The sequence below is a fragment of the Conger conger genome, chromosome 10 (genome assembly GCF_963514075.1).
Source record: "Conger conger chromosome 10, fConCon1.1, whole genome shotgun sequence".
In the NCBI taxonomy this organism is placed as follows: domain Eukaryota; kingdom Metazoa; phylum Chordata; class Actinopteri; order Anguilliformes; family Congridae; genus Conger; species Conger conger.
In genome coordinates this window covers 6,588,639-6,604,889 of record NC_083769.1, presented here as the reverse complement: position 1 = coordinate 6,604,889, position 16,251 = coordinate 6,588,639, and the positions used below count along the sequence as shown (strand labels likewise).

The following is a 16,251-nucleotide window of genomic DNA, read 5'->3' as shown; positions in this document are numbered from 1 at the left end:
CCACTGGAGTGGAACGGCCCGTGCGCCGGCGCCAAGCACTGGGAAAGGTCTTTAATCACGTGTATTTCCCCTGTTCGTATCTAGCAGAGCCGCACCGAGGAGAGAGAGCCGGCGGGGAGAATCAGCACCATGGCCAGCGACACGGAGAAAAGACGCGTGAGGAATGCGAGCTAGGAATGAATTAACATTTCTAATTGGACAGGCGCAGCCGGACTGACTCCAAGGAGGAACGAGAGGCCGTACAAAAGACGGGGCGCAACCACAGAGCGGGGCTGAGTACGGAGGGAGACGGAGGCAAAGCCCAGTGAGTTGGAAAAAACAGCAATTAGAAACAAGCAACGACACCACGGTGGAACCGCGGGTCTTCGGAGGCCCTACCGAAAGGCGAAGGCGGAACGGACCACCCACAGTCACCGACGGACCGGTGTACCTAATTTTTTGGCCGGTTATTTTTTTTCCCCGTTTTTTGAGAACTGTTTTGTTGGAACTTTGTGAAAGTGCCCTGAAGGCACGTGGGAAATAATTAAAACCAAATTTTTTGATCTACTCTTGCTCTCTCTGTCTCTCTCTCCCCACGGGGCGCCACATATGGTGGAGGATGCGGGCATAGAGACCCCAGCTATAAAAAGAGAGAGCAACTAAAAAAAAAATAATAATAAAATAAAAAAAAATGGAGGACGCCATCAACGCCTTGCTCCGATCACAAGGCGCCCTACAGAAGGCCGTGGCAGAACTGTGCCAAAAGTCCAGCACGGCGACAACCCACCGGACGCCCAAAGACGTATTGTTGAAGCAGACCCCTGATGACGAAATTGAGGCCTACCTCGAAACCTTCGAGCGGGCGGCGTACCTGGAGAAATGGCCTCAAGGCGCCTGGGGCTCCCTCCTGGCTCCATTCCTCAGCGGGGAGGCCCAGAAGGCTTACCGGGGGCTGCCTCCAGCCGAAGCCCACGACTACCCCACCCTAAAAGCTACCATCTTAGCCCAGTATGGCTACAGCCTCCCCGCCAGGGCACAGCGGTTCCACCAATGGGCCTATGACCCCGCCCTCCCGGCGCGAGGACAGGTGATGAGCCTGGGGAGGCTAACCAAAAGTTGGCTAGTCGAGGGCGACGGGCCGCCCCTGCTCGACCGGGTGGTGTTGGACCGCTGCGTCCGAGCCCTGGCCCCGGACGTCAGGAAATATGTGGCCCAGCAGGGGCCCCGCTCCATCGATGCCCTGGTCAACCTCCTGGAGAACCACCAGGTGGCACAAGAGATGACCAGGGGGACAAAAACGGAAAGCCCACGAAGAACCCCAATCGCTGTCCGACCAGAACCACAAACCAGGCCACGGTGGAGAGCGGACGACAGGGAGGAGGGCCTCAGACGGAGGGAGACCAGACGGTGCTTTGCCTGTGGCCGGGAGGGCCACCTGAGCCGGGATTGCCCAGGGAGGGAGGAGTCCATGGCCACTGCTCCTGAGACGGGCCGACCCTGCCACTACCTCACCACCTGCTGGGCCCACAAGGGCACTGCCGCCCCTAGGCTCCCCTTCCGGATCGCGGGTCAGGACGCGGAGGCCTTACTAGACTCGGGGAGCGCGATTACCTTGGTGAGGCCAACCCTAGCAGGGGGGAGAAGGGGAGAAGACATCGCCGTCACCTGTATCCACGGCGATGTACGGAGCTACCCCACCGCCGAGGTGACCATCATCACCCCTAGAGGCAAGTTCACGGGAAAGGTGGGAGTGGTCGAGAGCCTCCCAGTGGAGGTGCTGCTGGGAAGAGACTGCCCCCTCTTTCTCAGCTATTGGAATGAGAGGGCGACCCCTGAGAGGCCCGGCCCCAACCCCCGACCCCGCCGGAAGGGCCACAAGGAACCACACCCGGTTTGGGTAGCCCCCGCCAGGGAGAGTGAGGAGGAGGAGACCCCACCCCAAGGAGGGAGGAGACCGACAACGCAACCCCCTTCGGAGAGCACAGATACAGCCCCGGAGCGACCGGACCCACCACCACCCCGGGAGGGGGAAGGGGGTAGCACGGGGGGGTTTTCGGAGTTCCAGCCTGAACTCGAGAGGGCCCCAACGGACTTCGGCTCCGCCCAGCTGCAAGACCCCCTCCTCGCCCAGGCCTGGAGAGCCGCCGCATACATTGAGGGCGTCCCACAAGGAGGGGTGAGTAGACCGGCCTACCCATATTTTAAAGTAAAAAATAACTTGTTATATCGAACCTGCAACAGTGACCCGGGAGAGCTGGACCAGCTTCTAGTACCTCAGACCCACACCTCCAAGGTGCTCTACCTCGCCCACACCCACTTGTTGGGGGCCCACCTGGGAAGGGAGAAGACCTATGAGCGAATCCTATCTCGCTTTTACTGGCCGGGCATCAAACGGGCCGTGGAGGACTACTGCCGACAGTGCGCGGAGTGTCAACTTCACAGCCCCCGGGTGACGTATCGCAATCCACTAATCCCTCTCCCCATTATAGATGTGCCCTTCCGCCGAATTGCGATGGACATAGTGGGGCCCCTACCCAAGTCCAGCCGGGGTCACCGGTACATATTGGTGATCGTCGACTACGCCACCCGGTACCCGGAGGCCGTACCCTTACGGGCCGCGACGGGGAAGAGCATCGCGAGGGAGCTGTTCCTCCTCTTCAGCCGAGTGGGGATCGCGGAAGAGGTCCTGACGGACCAGGGGACGTGCTTCATGTCGGGCGTGATGAGGGAGATGTGCCGCCTGCTCCGGGTCCGGCAAGTGAAGACATCCGTCTACCACCCCCAGACTGACGGGCTGGTGGAAAGGTTTAACAAAACCCTCAAGTCGATGCTAAGAAAGATGATCACAACGGACGGTAAGGACTGGGACCGTTTATTACCTTACCTGTTATTCTCCATCCGTGAGGTTCCGCAGGCGTCCACGGGGTACGCACCCTTCGAGTTGCTGTATGGGAGACGTCCCCGAGGGCTACTGGACCTCGCCAAGGAGGCCTGGGAGCAGCAGCCATCCCGACAACGCACCCTCCTGGAGCATGTGGAGGCTATGGACCAGCGGATGGCAAGGATCTGGCCCATGGTCCGGGAACACATGCAACAGGCTCAAAAGGAGCAGGCTCGACTGTACAACAGGAAAGCCCAGGTGAGGGAATTCCAACCGGGGGATAAGGTCATGGTGCTGATCCCCACTAACGAGTGCAAGTTTCTGGCCAAATGGCATGGCCCCTACGAGGTCGTAGCCAAGGTCGGCCCCGTAAATTACACGGTAAGACAGGTGGGCCGGAGACACCAGCTCCAAAATTACCACATCAACCTGCTAAAGAGGTGGCACGAACCCGTGCACGACCCTGCTCCCCTCTGCTTAACCACAGGTGGCGTCACTGGAACCCCAGAAGTGGCCACTGGAGACCTGCTGACGGACCGACAACGACAAGACCTCCGCGAGCTGGTGAGCCAACACCGGGATGTGCTCTCCCACCTCCCGGGCCGGACTACAAAGGTCCACCACGACATCGTCACGGAGCCAGGGAGGAGGATTCGACTGCGGCCCTACCGGATCCCGGAGGCACGAAGGCAGACCATCCGGGAGGAGGTGGCGAGGATGCTAGACCTGGGGGTCATAGAGGAATCACAAAGCGCCTGGTCCAGCCCGATAGTGTTGGTCCCCAAACCGGACGGAAGCTGGCGGTTCTGCAACGACTTCCGGAGGTTAAATGAAATCTCCCGGTACGACGCCTACCCCGGGTGGACGAACTGATCGAGCGGCTGGGACCCGCTCGCTACATCAGCACCCTGGACCTCACCCGGGGGTACTGGCAGGTACCGCTGACCCCACAGGCGAGAGAGAAGACGGCCTTCGCCACCCCGGATGGCCTGTTCCAGTATCGGGTCTTGCCCTTCGGAGTACATGGAGCCCCCGCCACCTTCCAGAGGCTAATGGACAACCTACTGAGGCCCCACAGGGAGTATGCTGCCGCCTACCTGGATGATATTGTGATCCACAGCGCTGATTGGGAGAGCCACCTCAGGAGGCTGAAGGCAGTGCTCGGAGCGCTCCGGGAGGCCGGCCTGACAGCTAACCCGGCGAAGTGTCGCCTGGGCCTGGAGGAGGCCGACTACCTGGGCCACACTGTGGGACGAGGGTGCGTCCGACCCCAGAGCCAAAAGGTGAACGGAATAACAAACTGGCCCCGACCCATCACAAAAAGGCAAGTGCGCACATTCCTGGGCCTAGTGGGGTACTATAGGCAGTTCATACCTGACTTTGCCACCAGAGCGGCCCCCCTTCACGAGCTGACAAGGAAAGACCACCGGCACACGATAACATGGACCGAGGACGCCGACCGCGCCTTCCTAGACCTGAGAGCCGCCTTGGGGAATGAACCCGTATTAACCACCCCTAACTTCTCACAAAAATTTGTTTTACAGACCGACGCCTCCGAGACCGGACTCGGTGCCGTCCTCTCCCAAATCCAGGACGCAACAGAGCACCCAATTACCTACATCAGCAGGAAATTGTTGAAACATGAGAGGAACTATAGCACGGTGGAGAAGGAGTGCCTGGCTATAAGGTGGGCGGTGGGGAAACTTAAGTACTATCTTGTGGGGAGGGAGTTTATCCTTATAACCGACCATGCCCCACTACAATGGATGTACCGGTGTAAGGACACTGACGCCCGGGTGACCCGATGGTTTTTAGAACTCCAAAGTTTTAAATTCACGGTGGAACACCGAGCTGGGAGACTCCAAGGGAACGCAGACGCCCTGTCCCGAATGAACGAGGGGTTCTTTGGTGACGCTCCCGCCGAGGGCGTGGAGCTGAGGGGGAGGAAATGTGGTGGCCCGATCAGGAATCGGTACACCACTGGAGTGGAACGGCCTGTGCGCCGGCGCCAAGCACTGGGAAAGGTCTTTAATCACGTGTATTTCCCCTGTTCGTATCTAGCAGAGCCGCACCGAGGAGAGAGAGCCGGCGGGGAGAATCAGCACCATGGCCAGCGACACGGAGAAAAGACGCGTGAGGAATGCGAGCTAGGAATGAATTAACATTTCTAATTGGACAGGCGCAGCCGGACTGACTCCAAGGAGGAACGAGAGGCCGTACAAAAGACGGGGCGCAACCACAGAGCGGGGCTGAGTACGGAGGGAGACGGAGGCAAAGCCCAGTGAGTTGGAAAAAACAGCAATTAGAAACAAGCAACGACACCACGGTGGAACCGCGGGTCTTCGGAGGCCCTACCGAAAGGCGAAGGCGGAACGGACCACCCACAGTCACCGACGGACCGGTGTACCTAATTTTTTGGCCGGTTATTTTTTTCCCCCGTTTTTTGAGAACTGTTTTGTTGGAACTTTGTGAAAGTGCCCTGAAGGCACGTGGGAAATAATTAAAACCTTATTTTTTGATCTACTCTTGCTCTCTCTGTCTCTCTCTCCCCACGGGGCGCCACACCATACAGCTTAAAGTGAAGCTAATAAAGAAATAGAACTTAGACCATTCTGGCTGGTAGATTGGCCCTCGGGCTACTAATTCCACCCCTATTATTTCAGAGTAGCCTTTGGTGCTGTGCAATGACTATTGTTTGCTGTTGAAATTGTGTATTTCTTTGTGAACAGTGTGTAGTGATCACGGATTGTGCTGTGCAACACATGGGTTTCGGACAATTGTGTCCTACTCTGAACTGTTTGGTGTGACTCAAACCCTAAGGGCTTACCCTAGCCACATGGAAGTATGTACTGGCGCATAGGGTCAAGGGGTTCATCTATTTCTGAATTGTTGTATTTTTCTTTTGTGTATTTATTAATCTAACTATTTGGTGGGAAGACTACCTGTAACACCAAGGGCCAGTAGCTTGGTCGATGTGCTGGAGTATGATACCAAACCAACTACTTTTTAAGAATAAATAAAAATAAAAGCTTTATTTTTATATTAACAGTGTTGCTTCTTATGCTGTACCTAGCTGCGCTCCCCTACCCATTATAATCAGGGGTGGCGTAGTCACTCTTAGCCTTCTGATGTTTTATTTCCTTACCATACAGTCACATAAATATAATAGAAAGTTTTTAACAGGCTTTCTACACAAGGTTTATTTCACTGTGATATATTATTCACCAGGTTTTATGGAATAGTGACATTTCTTATAGCAGGAAACCATCCATCACTCAATTTCATTAAGCTTCAATAAATTGACTCAATGTTCAATAGTGTTGCAATCTTTTTTTTTATTTGTAGAATATGCATTACTTAAAAGCTCTGGGATGTTGGGGTGTGGGGTGTGGAAAATAGGGAGTTCCCCCTTTGATATCTTTCAGAGGTGGCCTCAGCTGCTGACCACTCAGGCAGGTTGGGAAGGTTGGGATGGAGCGAGCGAGAGGCTCAGACGGCCTGGGCCAGCCCCACCCTGTTATTCCCGCGGTCGAAGATGGAGTAGTACTCCCTGATGAAGACATCTCCCAGGATCCACAGGTCTCCCTGGGCAGTGGGCAGGACCATAGACTGGAACCCACTGGAGCATTGTCCGTTCACCTGGGAGGAATGGGAAAACACGTATACTCAAGATTGGTAAAATAAATCTTTTTTTTTTTTCTTTTGCAACGCCCTATTTCTAAATCCTCACCACTGCAATCCCTTCTGTGGATTTGTAGCCCTGTGCGAGGATAATGATTTCCGCTTTCTCCACCAAAGCTATGTGGTGTTCTAAAATGGCTGCCATGCATATACATTAGTGGTGGTGAAGGTGAATTCCCCCTTCACTGCAAAGTGCTTTGAAATCATATGAAATGTAGAACATAGTAGTGTAAATGCAATCTGCTGCTGGAGCCCATCCATACTTCCATCCATTTGTGGAAAGGGCTGCGATGATATTGCAATCACAAGATAAAGCATATTTTAAATGTAAATAAGCTGCTTGAGTGTGTTTCTCACAACCCAATTTACTGCTACAAGCAAAATGGGACTGACAGTATAACATTGTAGAACTGACAGTCAAATTGAGTGAATTCCCCATAATTGAAGTACACTCCCTAAAATACAGAGGAAAAAGCTGTGTGTACAAGGGAGTCAGTGTCCATACCTGTCTGACATAGGCACTGGGGGGTACATTGTACTGCACATTGTTGATGGTGAAGGTCACATCTGGCATGGAGCCTATGTTCTGGCAGTTAATGGTGTACTGAGAAGAGGAGAGGAACAAAGAGGTGACCATGGAAATCCTCACCAATCAGAAGCTATACAAAAGTGCTGAGATCTGATTGTCTAGAGCAGGGGAGCACAGACAGGGGCAATCTGGTGGGATTTCACGCCAACCTCTGCTCTTAAAGGTTTCCTGAAGCAAAAGCATAAATGACCTTGGTGAAAAGCTTTTCCTGTTGTCTGTTATAGGACTGAGCAGTTGTATAGCTGGTGTACCGTAACAGGTCTGAAGAAACACGCATCCACACCAGCCTTTCAGGAGAAAATCCTGGAGATACAGGGTCAAAGCTCACAGAGGTGGGCAAAGAGGGCCGTGTCCATTTCTGGATTTCATACCAACTTCTGGCCTTAATTACATAATTAGCCCTAACATTTATGCCATCTGACATTTTAGCTACAGTACATTTCTTGATGAATGACAGCCAAAGACTGCTCCAGTGTCCCCTGTTTTACTGTGATCTAATCTTTCAGTGAACCAGTTCACGCAGCCAATTAGTTCATTTAGCCAGGGTAACTGGGGGAAACAAAAACCTGCAACCTATCAATGTTAATTATAGTTACTGCCTCGTGTTCATTTATTTATTTTATTTATCCTTTATTTAACCATACAAGTCCCATTGAGATCGTTATCTCTTTTACAAGGGAGCCCTGGCCAAGGGAGGAGCAAGTAGAGATTATAAAGTAAAATTCAATACAATACAAAAGTAAAACACAAATTGCACATGAATACAATCTCAAGTAAAATAACTGCAGTCCTCAATTTTTAATGTCAGAAGTAAACTTTTAAAATGACCCCCAGGGATGAAGTGATCCAGTTTGATATCTTTGTGGTATTATATTATATTATATTATATTATATTATATGTTTAAAATCCATACCTGGTGGTAGGAATTGACAGTTGCTCCAATTTGCTGCTGGATGGAAGCGATGTCGGAGGGAGGGCCGGCAATCAGAGACGTTCCAGAATCCACAATACCTGGGCAACCCTGAGCGCAGGCCACGACCTGACCATTTACCATCACGCTGTAGGATGAGAACGCAGGGAAGCACAGTCAACTGACAAACATTTACCATCACGCTGTAGGATGAGAGCGCAGAGAAGCACAGTCAACTGGCAAACATTTACCATCACGCTGTAGGACAAGAGCGCAGGGAAGCACGGTCAACTGACAAACATTTACCATCACGCTGTAGGATGAGAGCGCAGGGAAGCACGGTCAACTGACAAACATTTACCATCACGCTGTAGGACAAGAGCGCAGGGAAGCACGGTCAACTGACAAACATTTACCATCACGCTGTAGGACAAGAGCGCAGGGAAGCACGGTCAACTGACAAACATTTACCATCACGCTGTAGGATGAGAGCGCAGGGAAGCACAGTCAACTGACAAACATTTACCATCACGCTGTAGGATGAGAGCGCAGGGAAGCACGGTCAACTGACAAACATTTACCATCACGCTGTAGGATGAGAGCGCAGGGAAGCACGGTCAACTGACAAACATTTACCATCACGCTGTAGGATGGGAGCGCAGGGAAGCACAGTCAACTGACAAACATTTACCATCACGCTGTAGGATGAGAGCGCAGGGAAGCACGGTCAACTGACAAAGCCCTGCAGTGCTGCACAGCCAACAAGTTATCATATGGTCCTCTCAGATTTGCTTTCATTTTCTTAGAGGTTATAGCACTCACTAGAATTATGTCAATGTTTTGTGCTCTCAATTTGTGTCATTATCTAAGATGTGTGAACGGGACTTACTTTTCAATTGCAATCTGCCAGTAGCCCTCAACAGTGATGGGAACCCAGTTGATCTGTCCAGTGAAATAGGACGTGTCATATCCACCGAAGGTCACAACACTTCCTTGAGCCCTATTGCTGTGTACAAAGACAACACACTATGGTTCCAGGTCTGTCAACAAGGAAGCAAGGATTTATCCAACACAACAGAAAACAGAGGGAACATGGAAAGACATCCCAAACTGTGGGTTGAGACCGACTGGTGGGTTGGGAGTGAGATCACGGAACTGGTCACCCAATAAACATGGCAAAAAAATGTCTCCTGAACAGAATAGTCTTGCAATAACTTCTATTGTTTACACTTCCCCATGAAACTAATCCAACTTATTCGAACCAATCAAAAGAAACAGTTATTGGCTCACATCAGTGAGCATATAATAGCTCCGCCAACTTTGAGCTTTGGCTCTATGATCGGCAGTGTGTGGCTTCTTCTGGAATTACCGGGTAAGGTAGATAGAGAACAGGTCCTGGGACACCAGACCCTGTCTCATCATGTTGTCAAAGACTGGGGTGGAATGAGAGGCAGAAATGTCAGGGTAAGCCAGGCCCATGATGCCGTCGAAGGGGCTGTAGTACAGGAAAGACCCAGGCTCCGTCTGACTCAGGCCAAAAAGCTGGTTAGTGTCGACAATGCCTCCAACCTGCAGACACAACCAGCACGACGGTTAGGAACACTGGTCACGCTTAGGTTCCCCAAACTAACATGTGTGTATAATGCGTTAATAACCTGACAAAGTAATATAAATAATTTGTCTTTTAATATCTATTCATGTTAACTAAGCTATTAGTGAAGGTGAGATAGGAGCTAGAGTTCGAGTAAGTAGGTTTCGTAGGTGTAAATGTATTATTCATGTAAGTGTTACAATGCATTTGCTACATTCGTGAACGATTTGTTCCTGTTAGGAAACACTAGTATTTCCTGTCAGTATATGAGACATTACTTTTGATGAGTCTTCACCTTGGAAGAAAATGGTACATGGTATAATAAAATGCCTTGTTCTTTCTTTGGTCAGATAAGTTAATGCATTAATGCATAGAACCTTATTGTAAGATGTTACCGGTGCATTTATAGATATTTATGGATTTCCTATGAATGTGTTGGTGCCCTGATCACATTTTGGGTGTGACTCTTACATTAACTGTGTCGTAACCCAGGAAACCAGTCATGCTTCCTGTTCCGTATTGGATGGACACGGGCGTGTTCTGAGCCCGATAGGTCGAGGACAGGGAAGGGTTGAATTTCCGATGGTTAGCTGAAGAGAGAATTCACAATTCACAAATGGATTTGTGTTTTTCACCTTCATTTGTAAGACATTGTGGAAATACAAAGCCCACGTGACATTCATTTATCCTGAAAACAAGAACCCTGCAATACAATTAAATGAAGTAGAGGGCAACATGTCTTGAGTTGTTAAGATATTTCCATGGCTGTACTGTAGTTTACAGAACCTCAATTGTTATGCTAATGTAACAGGTGAGTCCAAGGTAGGATTTGAACCCCGGCCTCTCACTTGTCCAAATTATTTGTTGAACGAACGCGTTACCAGTCAGCTAAAGACGAACTCGCCCCTAGCCAAGGGCAACAACGTTCTTTTGAATTTGAGGGTTACGACATCGGGGAGTGTTGTCACGGTAACCTGCTACCAGCCTTCGCTTTCACTGCACGATCCGTGCTTACTAGCGAACTAGCTGAGCTAACCATGTTACACTAAGCTTTCCAGTACAAATAAGATTGGCTTCTGCTAAAATACTGAAGAGCTTTTTGGCTATTCTGGAGCAGGGAATTCAGATTCTGCGGTGTTTCAGTCCATACATGTCTAATACATCTCTTTAATTGGCTAAAGAGACAAAACATTTTGTTTCCTTCACTTAAACTGGCAGCTGATTAAACCCGTTTGTGAGGCCTGTGAAGAATGTGAGGTGGTGAGCAGTTTTAAAATGGCTGACATTGTTATACTCACAGCATGCCTGGCTGTTGCAGTAAATGGAGGGCACCCACAGGTTGGCAGATCCAGTGTCAGGGAGGATCCTGAATGACTGAGGTGGTGTTCCAATGGTGATGATGCTGACATATTCAAGCTGGCAAATGCAGAGGCAGGTTCAGCATTCCCGTGCAAAAAAATATATATAATAATAATTATGATCATTTTTTATATACCTTAAATTGCAATTTTGCTTTTGAAGCACTTTTATATTACATTTCCCGTCAGAAAATGCATTCAATAAATATTGATTTCATAATTTCTTGAAAGCATTTTCTACATACATAATATGCACATTAATGTAGATATACACCTACAACGTATATCAATACTTCTACAATACGATATCAGTGCAGGCATACAATAACCATATGTTTGAAAAGCACTTATTTTGATAGGGTCATAATATCATATCCTAGAGAACAACTGTGTGGATGGAAAAGGGAATGCTTACATCCAAGTAGTTGTACATGGGCAGGTCAGACATGAAGTTGTTGTATTTGGCAGACAGGTCGTTGTATTTCTGCAAAAACTCCTCCAGTTTGCCCTGCTCCATGAGAGACTGCCTCATAGACTTCCCCTTCATCAGAGGAACCCTGCAACGCCACAGATAGCATTTTAGACACTGTTTACCTTACACAACAAAATTATACTTTTACTTTTTCATTAATTTATTATGTTTATAGCCTAGCATTTACTCCTTTATTATGTTTATAGCCTAGCATTTACTCCTTTTTGTGCATTTGCACTTAATATAGAAAAAAAGAAAGAGTTTAGCTGTTTAGATACAAATACAATTTGAAAACCTATAGATTATTGCACATATTCACATTAAATGATCATTTTGATTGTATCTTTTCAATTCTTGGTATAATCTTTGGGAATCTACTTTGTGTCTAAAGAGGTATAAGCATTTCAAATAATCTTTTGACCCAAGTCCTGGAATGCTCACCTAACCAGGCACTCAGAAAGGGCCACCAGGCCCAGGAACACCAAAGCCCACTTCATTGCGATCTTCGTGCTTGGAAGTCTCCGGATCAGCATGCCCCGTTGCCCAACAAGAGGCTGCCTTTATACAGCCGTTTCACTATCACAGTCCAAATGTTCCACTAACAAACACAACAATGACACTTACGCCCGATAGCACTATGCTAACAAACGCGACAATAATACTTATGCCCGATAGCATTATGCTTACAAACGCAACATTGACACTTATTCCTGATTGAACAAACTCAATATTGATAATATTATGTCTGATAATAGGCAAACATTGTAAAGGGAACATGTCTTATCAAGATCTTGGTAAACAGGAAAGGGGTTGGTGTAAATCATTATTAACATGAGTGTAGTACTGTTTCAAGTGCAGGTCTGAATTAATTTAATTAATTACATTCATAAAAGTCCAATATATCATATATTATGTTACTTGATGATACATTATCCCACTATATGTTGTCGAATTGTATGAGCTGTTCAAATAATATAAGTCTTTCCATGATTATTTTCATGGAAAAGCATAAATGCACACACTGAACAAGTCAAAGCTGCACTTTATTTTACGCTTATGATATGAAGGGATAACTTAGCCCTCAGCTATGGCAATAACTATTAACAATACTAATACAAACTATGTATTAGGTTATTGTTCAGGCAACATCATAATGCATTTTTATATTGTCACAAACTGTGACATTATATAATATTCTGTAATATTCTGTTTCCTCTGACACAGAGAAGGGATAAAAGAGCGGGGTTTGTGGCAGTGGGTGCAGCCAGGGAGAAAACAGGCTCAGAGCCAAGTGGAAAAGGGGTTTTGAAGTGGCATGTACTTGGTTTGTACTTCTTTTGTGTTTGCATGGGGAAAATTGACTGCAGGAAAGCGGGGCAATCCCTGCCTGGGTTTCTTTCTGCTACCTGATCCCTGTCTCCTGGTTGTTCATGGTGGGTGGATTCTGCTACCTGATCCCTGTCTCCTGGTTGTTCATGGTGGGTGGATTCTGCTACCTGATCCCTGTCTCCTGGTTGTTCATGGTGGGTGGATTCTGCTACCTGATCCCTGTCTCCTGGTTGTTCATGGTGGGTGGATTCTGCTACCTGATCCCTGTCTCCTGGTTGTTCGTGGTGGGTGGATTCTGCTACCTGATCCCTGTCTCCTGGTTGTTCATGGTGGGTGGATTCTGCTACCTGATCCCTGTCTCCTGGTTTTTCATGGTGGGTGGATTCTGCTACCTGATCCCTGTCTCCTGGTTGTTCATGATGGGCGGATTCTGCTACCTGATCCCTGTCTCCTGGTTGTTCATGGTGGGTGGATTCTGCTACCTGATCCCTGTCTCCTGGTTGTTCATGGTGGGTGGATTCTGCTACCTGATCCCTGTCTCCTGGTTGTTCATGGTGGGTGGATTCTGCTACCTGATCCCTGTCTCCTGGTTGTTCATGGTGGGTGGATTCTGCTACCTGATCCCTGTCTCCTGGTTGTTCATGGTGGGTGGATTCTGCTACCTGATCCCTGTCTCCTGGTTGTTCATGGTGGGTGGATTCTGCTACCTGATCCCTGTCTCCTGGTTGTTCATGGTGGGTGGATTCTGCTACCTGATCCCTGTCTCCTGGTTGTTCATGGTGGGTGGATTCTGCTACCTGATCCCTGTCTCCTGGTTGTTCATGGTGGGTGGATTCTGCTACCTGATCCCTGTCTCCTGGTTGTTCATGGTGGGTGGATTCTGCTACCTGATCCCTGTCTCCTGGTTGCTCATGGTGGGTGGATTCTGCTACCTGATCCCTGTCTCCTGGTTGTTCATGGTGGGTGGATTCTGCTACCTGATCCCTGTCTCCTGGTTGTTCATGGTGGGTGGATTCTGCTACCTGATCCCTGTCTCCTGGTTGTTCATGGTGGGCGGATTGTGCTACCTGATCCCTGTCTCCTGGTTTTTCATGGTGGGTGGATTCTGCTACCTGATCCCTGTCTCCTGGTTGTTCATGGTGGGTCGATTCTGCTACCTGATCCCTGTCTCCTGGTTGTTCATGGGGGGTGGATTCTGCTACCAGTGCTGGGGGGTAGCTTGGGAAGCTAGCACAAATCCTGACAGTTCCCAAAAATGTTGAAGCCCATGACCCTTCTCAGTTACCCTCATGCTTCTGCCAGATATGCAGTAGATATGGATGGATCGCTTCAAGGTTTTTTTTCTTGAATAATTGTCCTCCTCATCCCAATGGAAAAATTATTCCGGAGACACAACCCTTGAAGTGATCCATCCATATCTCCTGCATATCTGACAACAGCATGTTGGTTTGTGGCTCATTTGATACCTTGGACCCTTTATGACTTGAATCCATTCATCTAACAAATGTGTTCTATACTGTTTAACCACTGTATATGCACTGTATATACTGACAACCGGAAAATAAGGTATCCAGACTCTGATGTTGATAGGTCACGGACATTAGGAAGTCATGGCTTGCAAAGGATATGCAACCAAGTATTTAAAAAAATTACAATTTAATATGATCATATAAATTTGTCCAATTATTTCTTTAAATTGGGGGGGGGCTATGTATAAAAGGGCTGTAATTCCTATACTGTTCACCTGACTTAGATGTAAATACCCTCAGATTAAAGTTGAAAGTCTGCATTTTGAGCTTATATTCATTATTTACTTCCACTATTTACATGTCATGTGGTTGACAGCTAAAATAGCAATAACTCTATCAACGTCCAAATATTTCTGGACCTGACTATAGATAGTATGCAATTCATTGATCTTCATCATGGATGAGATGTAGATGCAGTCATCTTGAGTATTAAGTTGAAATCAAGGTTAAGTCGTTGAGATGTTAAAAAGTATTCATATTTTTTGCATGGATTAATTTGAGATATGATTACAATGGGGAACCCTATTTGCACAGTCCATAAGAAAGAACAGCATATCTAATATGTCTATGTTCTTCTCTGCCAGCTAAGAATAACATGGGTAGCCTGTTAAATAAGTTAAATAAGCAGCAGTGTTTGGTTTCCATTTAAGTCATCTGTGGTTATCAGTTGTGCTTTACAGAAGCTGATTATGATGTGTTTACCAAGTTATTCACGGAAGTAAGAGTGTAACAAAAGATACTGTGTTGAATTGAGATTCCGACAAGGTGGAGAAGGTGAAACACAAAATGGAGTAGCTGGCTTTGGACAAAGAACTCTACCCATTACTGTTCATTGCATTTCGTAATCCCCTGTTATGTCTGTGTCAGGATATTTTCTGAGCCCGAGTCTGACCTGACTGCGTGCTGTACTATTCGGGGGTTTCAACGATTCCTTCCCAGTCTCGCATTCCTTACTTCCTGCTTTCTAGCTAGTTAATGTTGTATAGCACTACACTTACTAATAACTACTAATATATATATATATATATATATATATATATATATATATATATATATATATATATATTGTACAGTACTATTACTATTAACACACTTATTTTGGGTATTTTAGATTTAAGCACGTAACTAACTTACTAACGTTATCTCCAGCTTCTATTCTGTTCAGTCGCTCCACCTTCCTATGCTATCACTGATTACTTGCTTATTTTCAGCGAAGTGTTCACACCTGTCTCTCGCTATCACTACGTCTCCTAAATCTATGCAAATGTCCACTCCCTAATCCAGTGCCGTCTGTATTACGTGTTGGTCTATGAGCATCCAGTCCACGTTTTTGTTTCCCCTATTATTACCCAATTATGTTTTCCACCTGTTGTCTATTTGTTTAGCCCACCTTACTCCCGTGCCCTGCCTAGTTTGTCACCTTCCCTCATGTATTTAAACCTCAGTCTCTGCCTTGTTCAGTGTCAGAATGTTGATCAATTTTCAGTTGCCGATTAACAGTAAGCCTGATTTTGAGATTCTTTAATGACACCCTTTGCCATTGATTCCGAGTTTGCCTTACCCTTCTGTTTAGTTTGCCTTTCTGATTATTTGGATACTTTTACTTTTTCCTTCTGCCTTGGTCGACTTCATTTTTTTCTTTTGTACTTCAGCCTGTGATTTTACAGATTATTGACCCCTGCTTTGTTTTTTACAATTCTTTTGCATCTCGATTGAATAAAGAAAAACATTTAGCATATTCCCTGGTCTGCGTCTGGGTCCTCTGAACGGTACATCACAAATACTGGAGAAGAGGCATATTTGCGTGGGAGATGGGCTTGACAACTCCGCTGGTTTAAAGTAGTGGTTCAATCTAGTGGTTAGCATGGTAGCTTCTCCCTTTGCGATCTACATTTGAAAACCAGATTTTTGCAATAACATATTAGACTGCT

At 47.6% G+C, this 16,251-nt stretch overlaps 1 protein-coding gene across 1 annotated transcript; it reads right to left on the bottom strand.

Annotated features, from left to right (window-relative positions):
* Positions 1 to 6,349: 6,349 nt before the first annotated feature.
* On the bottom strand, positions 6,350 to 12,040 carry LOC133138354 (pepsin A-like). Its single transcript, XM_061257007.1, has 9 exons — positions 11,904 to 12,040; positions 11,406 to 11,547; positions 10,931 to 11,048; positions 10,104 to 10,222; positions 9,411 to 9,610; positions 8,931 to 9,047; positions 8,045 to 8,189; positions 7,047 to 7,145; positions 6,350 to 6,499 (listed from the first exon to the last, which is right to left on the bottom strand). Exons 1-9 carry the CDS (start codon positions 11,993 to 11,995, stop codon positions 6,350 to 6,352), a joined length of 1,182 nt encoding a protein of 393 aa, XP_061112991.1. The 5' UTR covers positions 11,996 to 12,040.
* Positions 12,041 to 16,251: the final 4,211 nt, after the last annotated feature.